The sequence below is a fragment of the Pipistrellus hanaki genome, assembly GCF_964339955.1.
Source record: "Pipistrellus hanaki genome assembly, chromosome: 4".
NCBI classification, from domain to species: domain Eukaryota; kingdom Metazoa; phylum Chordata; class Mammalia; order Chiroptera; family Vespertilionidae; genus Pipistrellus; species Pipistrellus hanaki.
In genome coordinates, this window is record NC_140506.1 from 23,224,658 (window position 1) to 23,246,832 (window position 22,175).

Sequence of the window (22,175 nt, forward strand, 5' to 3'; positions counted from 1 at the left end):
ATCCCATACCCTGTCACCTCAGCATTCCTGGAGCCTAGCACAATGTCTGGAACACAACAGGCATGCATATTTCCTGAATGAAGGAAGTGCCTCTAAGTTATTTAACTGCTCCTTAAGCCAAAAAGTACATAAATTTGTTAAATCAAAACTAACTTCCTAAGAAATTAGGATAAACCATTCTGAAAACAGGTACAATAGATGGATGAATGGGATTCCCCGTGGCTCCACAAAAACAGTTTTGTGTAAACACACTAAGAAGTGATGAGTTCACAAAATGAAAGTGGGAAATTTAGCAACCTAGGTTAATGTTAATGTGTGCTATGAAAATGAATTTGCCCATCTCTGAAAAAATCCATGGCTACAAACATGTATTTAATTCATTCACTCCATATCTGCTAAGTGACAGGCATGAGAGATAAGAACAAACAATAGGAGACCTTCAATTTGATTGTGGATAAAGACGAACATTCAACCATAATAGAAAGTGAAAAAAGTCAGACTTTTTTCAATTAACTACATGTTGATCCTAAGGCCACTAGCAGGCCCTTTTAAATTCTCTTATTACTCCCTAGTAAAATCTGGTCTGATTACCTCAAATGTTCTTTGAGTATGGCTAACATAATAGGATGTGCCCACTTGGTGACTCAAATTCAAAGTGCAAACTCACAGGTGCAAGCGAAGAAGGTAAGATGCCACGGTGTGGTACAGATCCCAGAGGGGGTGATGGTACTGGAGATAAAAGAGGAGGGGGAAGTTTGAAGAAGTCAACTGCAGCTTGAAGATCTTCATCAAAAGAGCGATCATGATCAGCAAAGTCAGGATTGTCCTCCTCATTCCTCTGTAGTAAAACCTCAGGATGCTGATCATCATTACGGTGGGCTGCTGCACTGGGTGTCTCTTTTCCCACATTTTTACATGCAGAGACATCAACCTCTATCTCCATGGACTGCTCTGCCTGACATGTCTGCACAACAGAGGTTCTTGGAGGACTGCCTTCTACCCGGGTAGGCACAACATCTTCCCTGGACTCTCCAGATATGGGCTTTTCTTGGACAGGTTTTGCTGTAGAAAAAAAGTAAATATAAAATGTTTACAATATCAGAAAAACTTTTTAAAAAATCCCAATTTATTCTAACAGTTCAAAACGTTTGCAATGTCCACATAAAATGTATTTTAAAAACTTATCCCTTCCTGAAAACTATCCTATAAAATTTGAACACACTTCATGTAAGTATGCTTTGCTGACAACAAAGAGGATGAGAAAACAGGTACAATAGATGGATGAATGGGATTCCCCGTGGCTCCTCCGCAACAGAGCACAGCAGTGTAACAGGCCCTGGGTCCTGACGATGTGCCCATTCTCTTGGTGAACATTACAACCAGCAGTACCTGGGAAAAACAGTTTTGTGCATGCAAGTTGGCAGAGAACACAATTTTCTCTAACAAGTGATCTATAATCCATTGATATCAAGCCTACTCCATTCCCATATTTGTACAATGTTCAAATGAAGGAATCAGGACACATGAATACTTTTTATTCTACACAACAGAAAAATTACTACCAAAAAAACAATGATTTTTGGGTCTCGATTTTGGTTAAGTGAAGTGGTATTAAGACCTATGTGTCCTGGAAATCATTAGAAATATCTATTTGCCATACTTTAAAAGCTGTAAATATGTTTTATAGAGGACTCAGGGCTCCTGGGAAAAGTGGATGATAACAGAGCTCGGAAGTAGAAATACAAGCTGGGCCTGAAACATCTTGCAGTGTCAGAAAGTAAAGAGGTACTCAGAATAGGATGGGTTTTGCGGAAAGAGCCCAAGAGCCAACCAGAAAATGATCCCAATAACCAAAGCTGGGGCAATCTGAACAATACATGACAGTACTGAAGTATAATGCATAAAATAAAATTTAATACCCATGAGATGACAGTGACAGAAATAAGTGAATTAATAAAGGGAAAGCTTTTTCTTACAGAAAAATTCCATTTAATAAATGCAAATGAGGGAAATACAATAAAATCTATAGACAAAGTAGCCACTATAGCAAATAAGACCCACTGATGGCTACTAAAATCAGTGGGCTATAGTTATAGTTAGAAACAGAATATTTGCAGAGTGTCGAAGTTATCTCCCCAAAGATAATTAACTAATAATAGCTTTACAATGAAGAAACCTGAAAGATGTCATTTCAAACAAATGATAAAGGTTCTAACATCCCCAGTGACAATGCATCTCTACAACCCTTCTCCATGGGTACAGCACCCTAAGCAGAGTGCAATATCACATTGTGAAGTTCTTGCTATAAATACACACCTCAATCTAATATGAGAAAACATCAGATAAGCCAAAACTGATAGGCTTTCTACAAAATCATCTGTACTCTCCAAAAGTAGAAAAAATATGAGACACAAAGAGAGATGTTTGAACTGTCCGACTGGGGGAGATGAGAAGAATGACAGCTAAATACAACATGAGATCTCTGAAAAGAAAAATGACATTGGTGGAAAAGCAGATAAAACTCACATGAGGTTCATTTTTGTTAACAGCATTATTCTAAGTGTTCTGGCTTTGATTATAGGTTATGGAATGTTAAATTTCAGGGAATATAAATGAGGGATAATAAATAATTTTTTTACTATTTTTGTAATATTTCTCATATGGAAACAAAACAACAACAAAAAATACATTTTATACTACAATACTGCAAAGACACTGTTTTCCCTTCTACTTGAAAAAGCTAACATTAAGGAACAGATCTAACCCTTGAAATGTTTTTATTTTTAAAGAAACATATAATATTACTAAACAAAAAAATGTCCCTTTTAATAACATTTATCAACATGAAATCAAAGTTTTTACAATAAAAATAAAATGTGACTATTGACAAATACAGAAAACTGAAATGTTGCCTATGACCTTAGGGAATGTGAGTTACCTTCAGAGCCTGAGAAGAAAGTCTAGGTGCATGTTTCTATAGACTTACATCTTCACTAGCTGTGAATTTATAGCAGCTAATCTAAGAAACTAGCACAACAACAAAAAAGCTAAGCACTTTATTAAAATTTTTTTATATAAATATATATATTTCAGAGAGGAAGGGAGAGGGAAGGGAAAGAGAAACAGAAACATCAATAATGAGAGAGAATAATTGATTGGCTGCCTCCTGCACTCCCCCACAAGAAACTGAGCATGAGCCATGATTAGGAATGATGACCTCTGGTTCATAGGTAGATGCTCAACCACTGTGCCACACCAGCCAGGCAAGTAGCACTTTAATCTTATGCAAGACAGCAATCTTCTCCCCATTCACTCCAAGTGACTAACATCTACTTCTAAATCTTAAGTCCTGAATACAATGCCACTGAATGCGGTAGAAAAAAGACATAACACAGATTAAGTCAAATCTCTGAAAACATATTAGCTTATTGTGCTGTTCAATAATAATCTGACATGAGAGTTTACCTAACCACATCAGTATCCTAAAGGAAACTACGAATTTAGGGTAGACTGTAACTAAAATCTCAATCAAAGTGACAGGTTAAGTTACAGAATATCAAATTAAGCTAAACTGCTGGTAGGTGGATGGAACTCATGATTGGAAAAACTGTGCGTCCTCAGTCTTCTGCACACACCTGCCAAATACACCTCCACTGTGGGTCCAGCCAGCTTCTTTGAATGTGCTCTGATGAAAGCTACTATTAAAAATTAAAACCCAAATGCATTTACTGAGCTTGGTAAAATGTAGGAAAAGGAATCTGGTATAATTAGGAGTACCCATTCTAGCTTAGTTCATTATTTACACTGAGACATTAAGAACTAAAGACACACAACAGCCATGATAAACATTTCTACTTTCATGTACAATATGCACTTTTGGAACCTTCTCTCTCACCTGGGACACATCTGCTGCTTTCACCTTGTGCTCTCTGTGCTGTGTTTATACAGATCCAGAGTTCCTTCAGAAGTAGTTTTACTTTTCCTGGGAGAGAGAATTAAAGACATGTTACATGTCTCAATGTATGCACGGACAAAAGATAGTGCTGTGAAATCAGGACTTATTAGGAATATAAAAACAAAATAACTCAAACATCTTCCCCAAATCAACTACTGCACATAATTTAGTTAGTTACTGACAGAAAGGTCTGCAATGCTCTAGACCAGGGGTCCTCAAACTTTTTAAAGTGGGGGCCAGATCACGGTCCCTCAGAGAGCTGGAGGGCCGGACTATATGAACTACTAATTCCTACTGTAACACCTCGGCTGCGCTCACTGCCCAAAAAACCTGGCGGTCCGGATCAGACTCCTCTGCGGGCCGCATGTGGCCCGCGGGCCGTAGTTTGAAGACTCCTGCTCTAGACCAAGCATGTCAAACTCAAAGGCTAACACAGGCCAAATAAAACAAGGTTTAAGTTTATGTGGGCCACAAAAAACCAAAAGCTCCAATTTTCATAAACGAAGGTTTATTTTGATAGGGACATACCGAATACAAAGGGCTGAAATAAATGAGTATAATCATTAACATTAAATAATAGAACATTTTAATAAAAATTAATTTTTTCTTGAGTATTAACTTACCAGACACTGAATAACTGCACAAGTTAATAAGCATAATGCAAATAAACCTATTTTTCTTGTTCTCTAAAAATGAAATATTTCCTGTTGCATACACCAAACAAGTCAGTCCAAGACTAATGACATGGCAATTGGCTGCTAAAATATTCACTACTAGTATTAGTGGAGAAAAATGATGAGGCTGCACGTAAGGTGCTTAAAGGAAATGAATGCCACACAATTATAGTAATCAGTCATTAGCAAACGTTGTAGTTTGTTCTTAATAATTAGGTATAAAAGGATATTGTAAAAATTAAGTTATGACATGTTTATTAAAATGTTTCTTGCATACCTTTATATTGACTGGATCGCAAAAATATTTGTTGTGGGCCAAATGCGGACCGGGGGGCCACGAGTTTGACATGCTTGCTCTCGACAAATATTGATGCTGAATACAGGTTTTTGTTTGAGGGAAATGTGAGTATGTGAGTCAACAGAGCAAATCTACCTGTTATTAATGGCTTTTATCACCTTTCTGTATTTATGAAACAAAAAAAATCTTTGGCCTGTTAAGTTTTCTACAGAGTGATAGGGGATCAGGAAAGAAGCAGATATAATGACCAGTATAAGAGATTTGGGCTCCATGTATTCTACAAAGAACAGGAGAGCAGTATCTCTTCAGCTAATGAGGTTATTAGAAAATCCTCAGAGTGGACCATACTATAATTAAGCTGGGTGTTAATTCTATGGATCATAGAAAAACCATTAGTAGTCTTGATGGAAAATGAGGAAGACGAAAGATGTGTGTGTAAACAGATAAACAGGGAGAGATAATCACACAGAGAAGCATATGCTTTTATGACCAAAGCAAAACTTTGTAATATTTATAAGTTTTTGAAAGGGTCTGTCTGGATTCCTAAAATGGTTAAGAACCACTGATTCAAGTTGAAATGGCAATAGTAATTGTTACTAAGACAGGCCCAATAAAATTCATATAACATTAAGAATATTAATTATGCTTTTAAAGTGAGTTTAACATTAATAAATACACAAATTCCAAACAATTTTGATAGGAAAAATATTCATAAAAATATCAATAATTTGTAATTATGTCTGCATAAAAAGACAGCTCACACAAATTAAAATTCAACTAAAAATATGCTGTATTTCATTTCAGGCCACCTCCAAGTTCTATTATAGTTTCCTTGAACTTAAGTTCTTAAGTTAACCTAAAGCACTTCTTAAAAATACTGAAATATTTCATCCAGTCTAGAACAACCTTTCAAATCTAAATATCTCAAAGAAATCACAAATTTTGAATAGGTCAGCCCTACGGAAGCCGGCAAACTGCATCACACCAAATAATGAGGTTCAGACAGAGGGACTGGGACAGAGTTGGACATTTTCAACCTCCCCTGAGCCAGTCAACTCTGACAGTAACCATGTGTGAGGCATATCCATTTCTGTATTTCAAATTCTATTATCAAGCAGCTTATCTATGTTGTGATTTAACCTACCCCAAAGCCTGCTTCCAAACAATGTAATCCCCTTTGCTTAAATGACCTGACCAGGATCCCTGCTTATTAGGTAAACCCAAAGCAGCAAACAGGGAACCTTAAAAAAAAAGAAAAAAAGTTACTTTTCTATTCTTATGGAGTCTATTAACCAGAGCTATTGCTATTCTAATCAAGCACTTTTTCATTACTTCTAATCTACAAATAAAAGAGCTATCTATTCCAGGCAAGATAAAATAAAACAATCTTCATTACTTGTTTGGGAAAAGAAAACCTTATTGAACCACACACCTTAACCCAATCTTTTAAAGCACTTCCTTTATCAAAACCTAAGGCATCTGTCAATATTCCCGGACTTTTCTATTCCACTGACATGTCAGCTTCCACATGAATACCACAGTTCTTTAATCATAATAGTTTTATAATTGTCTTAGTATCTGATCAGATTTTCCTTTTCAAAAATTTTATTATTCTGAATATCTGTTCTAGATAAAGCTTCACCAACTTCTTTTTCCCAGATAAAACTTCAATGGTATTCTAAGAGAGATCATCCTATATAAACCTATACAATAAGGAACAAATATGCTAATTAGACCAGAAGGCGACCAACCTTCCAAATGACCAGTGGGTGGGGGGAGGGTCATGAGGCAGCCAAAACCACAAGGCAGCAGTGGAGGGAGCGTGAAGGCCTACTCTTGTACGAATTTCATACATTGGGTCTCTAGTATGTTTATAAAGGCATTTGAGGAAAATTCACATCCTTATCCTTTAAGTCTTTCAATCCAGGAACATGATGTTTGTTTATGCATTCGGGTCTTCTTTAATGCTCTTTCAGGAGTGTTTCATAGTTTTCCTCATGGAGTCATAGCACACTGCTTTTAAGTCTTTTCCTAAACATCTGATGGTTCTGTTACCATATGAAAATGGGTTATTCTTGTTCCATTCCTAAACATCTGATGGTTCTGTTACCATATGAAAATGGGTTGTTCTTGTTCCATTCCTGTTCTAATAGGTTCATAATAATGTCATGTGTTCAATGTTTATATCACCACTTTTCCAAGCTCCTACACTTGTATTTTCCAGCTGAGACTTTTTGATTTTTTCAGTCTTATGGTTTGAAATGATAATTTTGAATTCTTTATTAGTATTTACAGCTCCTAGTCTTTTGTGTTTTCTCTTCAGCACTGCCTGAGGCCTCCCATATTCACAAATCAGAGGTAACAAGAAGCAGCCTTACTTTATTCCTGATAGTAATGGCTTATATTTCACCTTTCTCAAGTAAAAATTTTTTTTCCTATTACCTACCAGTTGTTTTTTTTAATGAGGAATGCATGCTAAATTGAGATCATATCATTTTTCTCTTAAATAATTGTTGCAATATTTCTCAAAGAAATCCATAAGTCATAATTTATCTATATTCTCATAGTAGATTTGAATTCTTAAAATTTTACTTATACTCCTAGTGACAGTTCTGTCTTGAGGATGCATGTACATGTTATTCTTAACTGGCTCTGGTACAGGGTTATTGATGCTAATGTAAGATAATAAGACAGAAAGCACTGACTTTTTCTAAGTTCTAAAACAAATAAAATGATGAAGACATTAGTTTTCACTGAAGGCTTTACCGTTACCTGTAAAGCCATCTGGTCTTCTATGGTGTTAGAGTTTTAAATTTTTTTTTTTTTTTAACTTCTGGGTTATTTTTCCATTCAGGTTTGCAACTACTCTGTTAACTTCAGTATGTTTTCCTAGAAAACAGTCCATTTCATTAATATGATCAAATTTGAATATAAACTTGTGAATTAGGATTCTCCAATTATAGTTGTATAGCTTTCTCAGTCCTGGTGTTATTGGATGTTGTTTCTTGCTTCCTTGATCAGACTTGCAAAGCTCTGTTCATTTCACTAGCATTACAAAGATCCGCCAATTGCTTTGAATGGTTTCAAATTGTTTAGTTCCTATATCATTAACTTATGTTTTCATCTTCATCAACTGCTTCCTTCTATTTTCCTGAGGTATCTGCTGTATTTTCCTATCTTCTTTTTTTTTTTTTAATTTTTTAAAAAAATATATTTTATTGATTTTTCACAGAGAGGAAGAGAGAGGGATAGAGAGTTAGAAACCTAGATGAGAGAGAATCATCAACCAGCTGCCTCTTACACACCCCCTACTGGGGATGTGCCGGCAACCAAGGTACATGCCCTTGACCGGAATCGAACCCGGGACCTTTCAGTCCGCAGACCGACACTCTACCACTGAGCCAAACCGGTACCGGCTTTCCTATCTTCTTGGTCACTCATTTTCTGTTATTCTTGCTTTCTAAAATAATCACTGAAGACCACAAATAATTCCTTTGAATACTCTTTGGCAAAATCTCAAAAATGTAATAAATACTGCCCTATTATTTCCTGAAGTTTAGTATTTTCATTTTCATCTTCTGTTATCCAAGATTTATATATTTTCAGTTACCAGATAGGTTTTGAAAGGCTTTTTGGGGCATGTAAGAGAGTTTTACTAGTATTTTATTAGACATCAATATTTTAATATCTCATTTTAGATAAGATTTTATTAAACAGTGAGCTTTAAATTATTTTAAAATATTTTAAATTCTAGGATTTTAAAAGTTATATCATCAATCTTGTAATCATAATTCAAATTATATCTCCTTTTTTGCCTGCTTTTCTATTTCTGAGAAACATATTAAAGTCTCCCATGAAAGCAGGCTTGGTTGGCTACTGCCCTTAGAATTTCCAAGCATTTTATTTGATACTGGAGGCCCAATGCACGAAATTCGTGCCAGAGCAGGCCTTCCTTCCCCTGGCTGCCAGCACCGGCTTCCCTCTGGCACCCTGGTCCCAGGCTTCCCTCCATCCACTGGCAGACACCCGGGACCCGGGCTTCCCTGTGGCTGCTGGCAGGCACCTGGGACCCAGGCTTCCCTCACAGCCCTGGCTTTGACCAGAAGGTCATCTGGTCTAATTAGCTTTTATTATTATAATTTCATGCTCTTTGATCCATGACAACAGTCTCTTCTTGGTAAGTTGTACCTTTAATAAATCTAGATAATTCCTTTTATCCATGTAAATTCATATCTAGGCTTGAATTATTTTTTGCCTTATATTATAGCTTTCAAGTTAGGTTTTGTTTGGAATTTCTCAGTCCATCTCTATAGATTAATCTTCCTACTTCATTTGGTTTTAAATGTATTCCCTATAAAAGTATCAGAAATAAAGATCATACGCAAGTCATGTTCAATACTTAGGAGGCCTTTCTAATATAAATATCCAATCTGTGCTCAGCTCTGAGAAGTTTCCTCCTGTATTTCTTAATCACCCTTTCTCTCTGGGATCTGTTCTCCCCGGAGAAGTCTAATAGATGACTATTATGCTATCTGGCTTTATCCTCCAGATTCTTGGATTTTCCCTAATACTTTTTATTTCCTTGTTCTTTTGTACCATGTTCTCACAGACACCCAGACTAAGTCTCAGAGACACCTATCCTGTATTTCTCCATTCAACAACATAGCCTTTCTGGTGGGTATATTCCTACAATCACAGTACTAATGCTCCAGAACCTCAACTCCAATTTCATTGCAGCAGCCTATGTGCATGTTCTTGGACTTTCTCTAAGAATACAATTCAATTTTTAACATTTTATGTGGCTTATAATTTCATACTGTTTCCTCAGGAACTAGCTCTTCTTCTTGAGTTTTGGTGCCTTTCTTTCCTGCCACTGCTTTTTCTGTTTTGGATTATGGTTTTGGCATAACATCTTTGATAACCAGAGTATGTTTCCTCAGCCTACATTTTTAGTCCTACACTCACAATAAATGGAGATTTATTTCATAAGCCTATAGGATCCCTCTGGGGAGGGAGAGTGAATGCAGTTGTGTGGAATTAGATGGAATATAGAAATCTCATTTTCTGGAACTAGGAGCAGCCATAATTATCCAATCTTCACAACCCATGGCATAACTAACACTTTAGACAACTAAACGTTGGGCCATAGCCTCTGTACAAACATTAGAAACTATTTCTGAACCCAGAAGGTTGCACATTTTTCATCCCTTAATCAATGATCTGGCAAATGCTATTGTCCTGCTGTTTCTCCCTCCCACCTTGCTTTGAGGAAACTCAGCTTCTGCCAAAAAAGCTTGCTTTTTGAGGGCTGCTATTTTCTCTATAATTTGGGGCATCATCGCCAATTGATACCAATTGCTTTACATTTCCTCATTAATTCTATCACTGGTGCTAAAGATTTTAACTACAAAGAAGGGTTACATTTTATTTTCTGCCATTTTTATTGGAATTTGAAAGGGAAGAAAGGTAAATGTGGCACTCAGGCAGCCTTTATTAAGAGTGAAATCAACACCCTTTCTGCCTAACTTGTAAATTTCTTTCAGAGAAATCAAGGATATATAATATATATACATACATACATATGCCTTAGCGATCATTATGACCAATCAGTTGCTATGACCATGCACTGAACACCAGAGGGCAGATGCTCAACGCAAGAGCTGCTCCCTGGTGGTCAGTGCGCTCCCACAGACCCTCCCCGCAGGCTGGCCGGCCAATCCTGATCAGCCCTGGGCCAGGCCGATGGACCCCAGCTATGTACAAATTGGTGCATCAGGCCTCTAGTTAATAATGAAAAGCATTAAAGATCATTTAAGGATTAGAAATTTAACCCATCAAGGTTCACAGCTTAATAATCAGATTCGTAAAGACTTAATGTACAAAACACAATATTCCTTCCCTTATAGTAAGGGAAACTAAAAACAAAACAAAACAATTTTTCTTGAAATAGTAGCAATTTCTTTAAGGAAAATAAAAGAGGATATAGGGAAAGAGAGCAACTATAGAAAGAGAATGGGAGAATTTGGTTCAAAGAGTAAGGCCTGAGAATAGCCAAATCCTAGAGCAAATCTACCAGTCAAAAGAGATCAGTAATTTTACAGTCCACTGTTACTTGGGAAAGCCAAGTGTTGTCCAACTTCTATTTCTCTCAGCAATAGCTATTATTAAAAGTTTCCCTTTCCATAGATAAGAACAGAAGAATAGTGAAAAGCACACAAATTATGTATCAGTGACATGAAAAATTAATGAGCAGGCAACTAAAAGGTGTGAATTGCTAAAGCCTTAACACACATGCGTCCCCCCCGCCCCCCCCCACACACACACGATCTCATGCTCTGAATATTAAAAAACAAATTTAAGACAAAAACAGTAAGAGACTTCTAAAGAAACACACTATATTGTACAAAACATCATAAATGCTTTTAATAATAACCATTTGGAAAAAAAATAACACATCAGTGACATGAAAACAGCATTATTTACACTTTAAATTTATCCCTACCAAAAAAGCGAGAAATGGCAGAGCAGAAACTCATAACCTCCAATTTAAAAATAGTGAATGAAAACACAAAGAAGGAAAGTAAATAGTCCCACAATGAATAAAGAGAAATATTAAAGTGAAAACCCAAATTTCTCCACTTCTTATGGTTCCACATCTATAAGATTATTCAGGAATAAAAGGTATACATGCATGTCTGTCATTTCTCTGTGACTTTTGTGACTGCCACTTTACTTTTCCTGATAACTTTTGACTTTCCATAAATCCTTATCTTCCAAAATCAATTATAGGACTTTGACTCAAGTTCCTGCCTGACATTAACCATCCTAATATATAAAAAGCCAGGGGTTGTCATGACCAAAACAACTGGACAGATGACCAAACAGAAGTCTGCATGGGGTGACCAGCTGGCAGGGGGGAGGGGGGCAGTTGGGGGTGACCAGGCCAGCAAGGGAGGGGGGGGGGGAAAGGAAGCAGTTGGGGGTGACCAGGCCGGCATGGGGGGCAGTGAGGATGACCAGGCCAGTGGGGAGGAGAGGCAGTTGGGGGCAACCAAGCCAGCAGGGGGGCAGTAAGGGGTGACCAGGCCAGTAGAGGGTCAGTTAGGGGCAACTAGGCCAGTGGAGGGGGGGGGAAACAGTTTGGGGCAACCAGGCCAGCAGAGGGTGATGAGGCAGGCAGGGGAGCAGTTAGGAGCCAGCAGTCCTGGATTGTGAGATGGATGTCCAAATGCCAGTTACAGCCTGATCCCTGGAATCTGGCCTAAACCAAATTGGAGAGGGTGCAGGCTAGGCTGAAACCTCCCGGCCCCCCAAGCATGAATTTCATGCACCAGGCTTCCAGTCTATATAATAAAAGCCTAAGAGACCTTTACGGCAGAACAACCAGAATGATTGGTAGCTATGATATGCAATGAATGCCAGGGACAGACGCTCAACCTAGGAGTTGTCTCCTAGTGGTCACTGTGCTCCCACAGAGGGAGTACCACTAAGCCAGAAGCCGAACTCACTGCTGGCAAGCAGAGCGGTGGTGGCGGGAGCCTCTTCTGCCTTCACAGCAGGGCTAAGGAGCAGTAAGCCGAGCAGTAAGGAGCCTACTGCAAAGGAGCTGCGAGCCGAGCAATAAGGAGAGAGCACTCAGGCAGTAAGGAGTAAGAGATCCCAGATTGCAAAAGGGATGTCCAGGGGCATAAGGCCTAAGCCGGCAGTCGGGTCATCCGCCGAGGGGTCCCAGACTGTGAGAGGGCACAGGTTGGGCTGAGGGGACATTCTCTCCAGTGCATGTATTTTGTGCACCAGACCTCTAGTTTTTATATATTTGGCACCTAAGAAATTAACTCCATAAATTATAAAATAATGAGAAAAATATACCTATTTATTGAAAAGTTGGAAATAACATTGCTTACTAGTTTTCACTTCCTAAACAATACTTCTTTTTTATAATTCCTTTCAGTGTGTTATTTTATCACATAGTATAGTGATAATACACAGGGATCTAATGAAGACATGAAATAGAATATGGTTTCTTCTTCCATGAAATATCTACTAAGCTCTGCAAGTTTCACAACTATAGGTAAGAGCAACCTTCTAAAACACTAAAAGTAATGCACAGAAATAAAAACGGAACTTGGAATATACTCACTTCTATCTATGCATCCACTAGTATCACTTGTAACTTGTGTTGAAACGTTTCTTAACTCTAAAAATATGGAGGGAAAAACAATTAAAAGAAGAATTTTGTGTACCAAACATAATTTTTATGTAAGCCATTAACTGAATACTCACCTTTTTCAACTTTCTGTTTAGAAAATTCATCAAGCTTTTCCTGTGGAAACAAAACACTAACAGTGTTTGAATGTACAGGAGTGTAGTCACTCTAGACCCAATGTCCAGGGGCAGCCTGACAGCATTGCAGGCTATTTCCACTAGGGGCCTCATTCCTGACTCCTGCATGAGCAGTTCATTGCATTTTTACAAGGACAGTAAGAAGCCCTGAAGCCAGAAAGTTAACATGTGTGTGCTGTTATCTTTTACCTGTGTCTTCTTAAATTCCTTTTCCAGTATTTTCTTTTCATTCCTTAGTTGCTTGAAGTCCTGAGTTTGCTTGACAGCAGCCTCTTTATTTAAAGAGTGCAAGGAAATAATAAACATAATTTACCAACTTTACAAGTACCAGTAAATAAAATATTCAAAATCTAACTTACTTTACTGAGGTTTTTTTCATTTCTTAAACTTCGAGAAAAAAAAAATTTATAAAAGATTACTATGCCTTCAGCATTTTATCAATCAGGGATAAATGAAGAAAAACTTTTAGCTTAAAAAACTATTTCTAGCCCTAACCAGTTTGGCTCAGTGGATAGAGCGTCGGCCTGCGGACTAAAAGGTCCTAAGTTCAGTTCCGGTCAAGGGCATGTACCTTGGTTGCGGGCACATCCCCAGTAGGGCGTGTGCAGGAGGCAGCTCATTGATGTTTCTCTCTCATCGATGTTTCTAACTCTTTATCCCTCTCCTTTCTTATCTGCAAAAAATCAACAAAATATATTTTTTAAAATTATTTTTATCACCTACAAAACCATAAAATTGGCACAGCCCTTAGGAACTTTCACAATCCTAGCACAAGCCAACCAAAACCCTCTAGACAGGAAAGATTCCAACACATGTAACCTTTAAAGAGAAGGAGGCCTTGGTTCCCTCCTTGTATTTCAACAATCAGCAACATTTAAGGTTTATAGATTGTAGAACTGTATTTTTATCTTAGAATACAGTTAATAACATTTTCTTTATTTGAAGGAAGGGACAATCTTCTCTATGCTTTACTATGTTGTTACTTCTTTCTAGAATTCCCTTCAATAAGTTAATAATCATGATTGCTAATACCTTTATTTTGATTTACAATTGACCCTTGAACAACCTTGGGGTTACAGGTGCTGACCATCAAGTAGTTGAAAATCCATATATAACTTTTGAATCCTCAAAAAAGTAATTACTGTTGATCAGGGTCATTACCAATATCATGAACAGTCACTTAACACACATTTTGTATGTTAGGTGTATTATACACTGAATTTTTACAATAAAGCTAGAGAAAAGAAAATGTTATTAAGAAAATCATATAAAAATACAACTTATAGTATTTATTGAAAAAATTACATGTGTAAATAGACTCATGCAGTTAAAACTTGAGTTGTTCAAGGATCAACTGTACTGTCAAGGCATTTTCATAGCTGTTCTCTGAATCTTTAGCCAATTATTAATTTCTGTTTTTGGTTCTGAAGCACTGTATAATCCAAGAATACTTTAGGAATCTGAGTAGTACCAAATATGTTCATTCACAATCGCTATGAAAAGTAAAATCCATTTATGAAATATCAGAATACTAATCCTGTCCCGATTTCCTTTTAATAAGCCTAAGAATTTATTTAGCCTAAGTATTTCTTTACTGTATTATTACGCTCTGTCATTTAACAAGGGGGGGGGGGGGGGGGATTTGTCACAGGGAAAACAAAGACTACATTTTTGCTTCAAAGGAATTGTTTTAAAAGCTGCACTATAGTTTTACAGGCATTTCAGGCCCCTTTAAAAGCATTTCCTTGAATATATACACAGTGCTGTTGTACTTATTACCATATTATTGATGTCTGTGCAACAACCAAATCAAGGAAAAAATTGTTACTAAAATATTTAAGAGTTATGGTCTAAAAAACTCAAGCTCTATCTGGGTAAACTGATGACTAGAAACATTTTCCTTTATCTGTATGTCCTGATCCAACTTAATTTAAATACTTGCTTCACACTCTAAATAAAAAAATACGCCATTCTCTGAAGCAGAGCACTGCAAGTATGATGAAATATCAAACAGCAGGGTCAGTAAGCACAGCAGGAATGAGGGAAACATGTACCAGGGTTGGTTCTGGCAGAACCCGCTGGTCTCTACTGGATGTTATTTCCACATCACAAACACTCAATGAAGGGAAAAGAAAACTGAAGGAAAGATATTATATTCAATTCCTGAAAGGATTAATAGCTGCTCCATAAGGACTGACCAGATCCTCCCAGTGGCCCCTCTGTACTCTGCCTACTCAGTATGGATTAGAAGCCCCTAACCAGACAATGGGGTGTGGGGAGAACCATGGGCAAAGTGGCAATCCACAAAGTAGAGAATTTCACGGAAATCCTACCATGGGTAATAGTCATAACTATCTAAATGCATCAAGTTTCTTAGTACTAAAAGTAGTAACTTTCTCTACTAACCATTGATTTCATTAGGAGAAAAATAAAAAAGAATGAGAAAGCTCTGATATTCAACTTTCAAAATTAAATCCTTTTATTTTCTTTTTACAGAAAAAAGTATAGGCTGCTATTACTTTAAGTGGAACAACATTTCAAGGATTTGTCACATTCATTTTCATGCTACTATCTCATAACTGAAAGGAATATAGCATCCAGATTTCTTCCTAATGGTATCCTTAAAGTAATCACCCAGGGATATGCTATCAAAACCATGACTACTCAACTACTTGATCCAGTACTACAACCTGTTACAGTTACCAGTAAGTAGCTAGATAACTATAGTGCCAATACCTTCCAGCTTCTTCACCTTGGCTTCCAGTTTCTTCTTCCTAAAAATAAAAATTTTATATGTTAAAATGGTAAAGAAAATACACACACACACACACACACACACACACACACACACACACACATATGTTACAAAAATATACATTAGCTTGTGGTACATTTATTTTTAATTAATGATGTTCATATAACAAAGTAATTGTCAGTCACAATGAGCATCACACATCAACCATTAAAATTACAGCAATTGTTTTAACGGTAGAACAAGAAAAATATTATGCCATTTAGTATGTAATAGTTGTAAAATGGACTACAGAAATGTGTACTTCTCTCTCTGAACTGCAGTGGCTTCAACTATGAATCAAGCTGATATGTCTGGATGGTCTCCTAGATTCAGTGCAGCCTCTAACTAGGCTATGCTACTTTCAGGAGCACGGATGGTGGGAGTGCTCACTACACCACTATTACGAGAGGCCGTGGCTGGAGATGTGCACTTGTTTTTGGATGGATTTGAGTCAGAGAAGAGAAGTACTCTCTGAGAGAGTCTCTGCGTTACTGCTACATCAATTAAATTACTAATTGTGTAGTTTATAAGTTTGTTGAATATTATGAATTAAAACTTCAAAATAATCAATTGAATGTTTCTGAACAGCCCTTTCTATGTCAACAAAAACATTCATCTGAATGATAGCTGTTAAAGTACTGGTACAAAGAAAGGAGTAAAATATATTTTCACAGAGATAAACAAGCATGCATGACATATAAATATTAACATGTTTACATAGTCCTTTGACATGTATTATAATACCTTATTTAACCCTTCTAATAACCCTTCAAGGTAGTTATAATTTCCACTTTACAGATGTGAACACCAAGGTTGAAAAACATTCAAGACTGCAGTTAATTACAGCCAACAAACTCAAAGACAGAGAAAAGAGAAACACTGTTGATTTAAGAATTTTTTAAGATGAAAACTCTATTTCCAAAGTAATTTTAAAATTACTTACTGAGCATCAGTTTTCAAGCATTCTTCTTTTATACGAGCATATTCCTGATGAGTTTCCTGATATAACTTTAGAGAACTCTTAAAAAATAAATAGATACTATCAGTCTGAAAGACTTGACATCAGTAATGACTTACTTTGACCTACAAAAGCTAAACTATTATCATTTACCTGTATGAAATTAACTGAATAGATATATTAGGCAGGAAACCATAAGTACAATTCATTGAACATTGTAAAGGCTATAACTAGATCTTTATTAAACACTAGTGGTCCAGTGCACATATTTGTGCACACTGAAATTAATTAGAAGATAGATTTGTGAGGTAACTACAATACTGCAAAAAATTACATCAAAATAGTATATATAATATAGTATTTTAAAATTAAAACATGCGTGCGATTGGCGCCAATGAGTATTTTATATGTATCATGCATGTGCAAGTCAATGTTTACTTTTAAATTGCCAGTGTGCATTATATGTACTGGCTAAACAGTCAATGAATAAATCGCGATGTAGTTTACATTGAATATCAACAAAAACAATCAAATTCACCATCGACAATGACAGATTGAAACACACGCATACAATTGGCACCAGCAAGAGCTTTATATGTATTGCGCATGCGGAAGTCAACATTTATTTTTAAATTGCTAGTGTGCATCATATACACCAACCGGTTGGTCGGTCAGTCGGACATACGGTTGCTCACATAGCCTTTTATAATATGATAATATGATTAATAGTCCAACTAAAGCTTTAAAGTGAAAATATATTAATTTTAAGGCAAGTACAAATATTCATAATAGTAAATCACTAATATTTTTGTCTCAACAATTAAAATTCAATAAAACCTAAAGAAATTTTAAAGCGTAATATAAGCTATTGTTACTAGTACACAAAAATATAAAACAAGTCATTATACTTAACAATAACTGGAGAAAATGTGTTAATACCAATCTATACATATACGCTATGGGTATATATTCCAGCCAACTGGGGGGAGTGGGAGGAACCATGGGAGGTTGGCCAGCCACAGGAAGTTGGCTGTGGGAGCACAATGATCACCAGGGGGCAGCTCCTGCTGAGCATCTTTTCCGTGGTGGTCAGTGCGCATCAAAGCAAATGGTAGACCAGTTGTTCGGTTGACTGGTCATATGGTCGCTTAGGTTTTTATATATATACTAAAGGCCCTGGTGCAAGAAATTCATGCACGGTAAGAGGGTGTCCCTCAACCTGACCTGCACACTCTCCAACCCAGAAACCCTCGGGGGATGGCAGACTGCCCATTTAGGCCTAATTCGCATCAGGCCTAAACCGGCAGTCGGACATCCCTCTCGAAATCCAGGACCACTGGCTCCTAACTATTTACCTGCCTGCCTACCTGATTATCCCTAACCTACCCGATTATCCCTAACCTTCTGCCTACCTGCCTGATGCCCCTAACTGCTCCCCTGCCTGCCTGACTGCCCCTAACCACTCTGCCTGCTAGCCTGATCGCCTCTAACTACTCTGCCTGCCTGATCAGCACTAACCTCTATTACTGCCTGCCTACCTGATTGCCCCTAACCAATTTGCCTGCCTGATCACCCCTAACTGCTTCCTGGGGGGCAAGGCCAGTCCTGTGAGGGGCCATCTGCCTACCTGATCACCCCTAACCACTTGCCTGCCTACCTGACCAACCCCTAACCACTTACTTGGGGGCAGGGCCAGCCTGGTAAGGGGCCGTAGTGGTTCTGGTCTAACAGTCATTATGGTCATGACGCACCTTATGGACTCTGGCCTTTTATTATATAGAATAGATCAGAGGTAGACAAAATTCAATGTCTTGGTTGTTTTTCTTTAACTTTTATTGTATGGTAAAACAGAATTTCTACAGAAATAGGAAACTTAATCACTGTTAAAGTATGTACAACCTCAGATAGGTGCATGGCATTATTAAGATGCCACAATTTGAAGACTGATAGGCACAATGATACTAAGAAGAGCTTAAAGAAAGGAAAAGAAGCCAAGAATCATCACAGCTTGTCTATAACTTGTCTTATGCAAATCCCCTCTCTTTACTAGCTTCAGATATTTCTTATCTGAAAAGCCAGGAATTCTCTTCTAAGACTCTATAAAGAGTAAACCAAAATTTATATAGAAAAACAAGCTTATATTATTTTAAATAAACTGTTTTATTACAACTTGATCTTGAAATAGAGAATATGATTTTGCTATTTTTAAGTTTAAATTTTTGCATGTTATTTTACACTTAAAGCAAAAGAAATGAACAAATAACAAAAACAATGTGAAAAGGTAATCAATGCAGGACACATGAAGCCATAAAAATTCACAACTAGAAGAATCCTCTACTACTGAACATTTCATAAAGCATAAGAAACTAATACAGATTTACAGATCAAATGATCACTGTAAGGATCAAACCATAAGTCAACTAGTTCAATGTTCACTAAGTATACTAACACACTTAAGAGTTTTGATGAGTATTAAATTCCTTTTTAATATATAAAATGTCTTATTATCCCAATTACTGTGAATTAGCAGCTCATAATTAAATGAAGATATAGTTTTGGAGGAAAATTATTTCAGGTACCTTTTTCTCTTCTAGCTCAGCTTTTAAAGATCCCAGCTCTTCCTGACATTTCTGCAGAGGAGAAATTTTTTGAAGCATCTGTTCCACTTGATGATGAAGAGTACTATTCTCCCTGAAAATGGACAATGCATTAACATTATAAAGTGAATTATTAACCCTTTGCACTCCGAACCATTCTGGACATTGGCTACCAGCTACTCAACGCTAATGGCGGAAACGTGCGTTGAATTAACTCAATTCCCCGTAATCACTAATAAACTGCAATGTCCCCTGAGAGGGGACATCCGAGTGATATGCTAGAATTCCGATGTCCCCTGAGAGGGGACAGCGGAGTGCAAAGGGTTAAATATATCTATTGGTGACTTTTGATTATTTTGTAAATGGAAACAAAAAAGAATGAAAGAATTTCTCTTTTTAAATACATTCTCTATTTATACCAACATGACCTTCACGTTGCTTTCATTTCTTTGGCATTATAGTCTATTTCTATTGTATATCAAAAAGCTACTTGTGCTGAAACCGGTTTAGCTCAGTGGATAGAGCATTGACCTGCGGACTAAAGGGTCCCAGGTTCAATTCTGGTCAAGGGCATGTACCTTGGTTACGGATAGGAGGCAAGTACCAAGGGTGTGCAAGAGGCAGCTTATATTTCTCTCTCACTGATGTTTCTAACTCTCTATCCCTTTCCCTTCCTCTCTGTAAAAAATCAATACAATATATATATATTTTTAAAAACCACTTGAGAAGCAGATACAGTAGATTCTCAATCTGCCAAGTAAGTTGGCTCTTCCAATCTTGAACTCCTCACCATTTATTCAAATTAAATGATAGACAATTTTGTGATTCAGTTTACAACCATGTATTTTTGCCTTATTCTAAGTGATAAATGTAATCAGATTTTAGAATATTGCTAAATTTTTATATAAGTTCATCTAAAATTGTTTCATACATACAAAATAAATAATCCCATTAAACAGTCCAATTCACATAGAAAACAATAATTATATGACAATAAGCTTCATTTCAATGGCAACATAGTCAGTAAAAGTTATTGAAAAGTCAAACTAGGCCATAATTTAATACCTTAATAAGAAATTCATTTGGGAAACATGAATCTTCTTTTATTATGAATATCAAATCAATAGTCTAAATAATGGGTCAAACATAAATGGTTCTTTTTTCAAATCCATCCATTTAAAAATCTAGGCTGAGAAATGTCTCTCTCAAATCAAATATGAGGACAGATAGCTTACCTTCTGGCATACTGCAGCTGTAAAACTTGTTAAAGAAAACTCTGAAAATTTTATCTACTGATACTTGTGTGAAGACAAAACTCACTTAAAAATAACATTGCAGTGTATAAATAGGAAAGATCATAATTCTGAGAAAACAATATTTAAAGTTTCATATATAACATGCATATAACATAGAAGATTTTTACTGAGTTATTCCTATTTATAACATGAAATAAAAGTAAAAATATCCACTTCTCTAAATTAAAAAGGCATCAGATTAAATAAATGATCAATATTAAATTCTAAGAATAAAGACAATATGAAACTGATGGGTAATACTTCAAATCCTATATATATCAGAACACCCAAATAACTTGTTCACCACTTCTCAAATGATCCAGAGAATAATTCCAATAATTTCATCAAACAAGAATATGTTCTTACTAAAATTATGCATAACTATATTCAAGTAATGAGGAAAGACAGGGAGAACATAAAATCTTTTACAATTCTTCATTTTTACAATTTACACAATTTGATAATTTCATTCTCCATCTCAAGCTGCCAATAATGTTATAAAGATAGCAAATAATTAAATTTCATCTAATACCTAATCATACCACATAGCAAATGTTTATTTGTAACAAGTCTGCATCCTTCTCTATTAGAATATATACTTCTTAATATTAATATATCTTATTCAACCTCAATTACTGCTGTCTTTGCAAGAAAAGTTCAAAAAACAACTGCTAAAATAAAGTTGCTTTTCCCTTTAAAAAGAGGAACTAATAAACAACAAAATGATCAGAATTACAAAAAAAAAGTAAGAAAGCAGGTTATATAAGAAAACCACAAAAACCCTATAACAGTGGTACCTCAAGTGATAGAGCAAATTACTACATACTTGAGGTACAGCAAATACATATTTGGAACAAATGTGTGTTTTTTTAATCTATATTTATCCCTGTACAGTGTGGCTCAGTTGGTTGGAACATCATCCTAGTACAACAAAAGGTTGGGGGTTCAATTCCTGGTCAGGGCACATATGTAGGTTGTGGATTTGAGACAGAAGGAGATTACTATATCATGAGTGGAAATTCAATTAATAATATGAAGTTTTATCAATTTTTAATAATTTATACTAACAAATTTTTAAATTCTGCAAATTTTATAAAAGTGAATAATTTTCCTGCTTTCTGGTATAATTATATCAAAAAGGTTATACCATTTCTTCCAAAAAGGATGAACACATACTCTCCTAATACTGCAATTGATTGCCTACCTATTTTTCTGTAGTTAATTAGAAGTATTGCAATAACTGTCTCTGTAGGTTTTATAA

At 36.3% G+C, this 22,175-nt stretch overlaps 1 protein-coding gene across 1 annotated transcript in view; it reads right to left on the reverse strand.

The window, feature by feature from the left end:
- The window catches only part of ICE1 (interactor of little elongation complex ELL subunit 1), a 57,862-nt gene that overhangs the window by 20,532 nt on the left and 15,155 nt on the right, over positions 1-22,175 (reverse strand). Inside the window, exons 4-12 of the mRNA XM_084880670.1 lie at positions 20,855-20,879; positions 19,602-19,713; positions 17,008-17,084; positions 16,007-16,044; positions 13,460-13,542; positions 13,211-13,250; positions 13,068-13,124; positions 3,896-3,982; positions 668-1,062 (exon numbers count right to left, since the gene is read on the reverse strand). Of these exons, the coding sequence (XP_084736796.1) occupies positions 668-1,062; positions 3,896-3,982; positions 13,068-13,124; positions 13,211-13,250; positions 13,460-13,542; positions 16,007-16,044; positions 17,008-17,084; positions 19,602-19,713; positions 20,855-20,879 (914 nt within the window). The remainder of the gene's footprint in view (positions 1-667; positions 1,063-3,895; positions 3,983-13,067; positions 13,125-13,210; positions 13,251-13,459; positions 13,543-16,006; positions 16,045-17,007; positions 17,085-19,601; positions 19,714-20,854; positions 20,880-22,175) is intronic.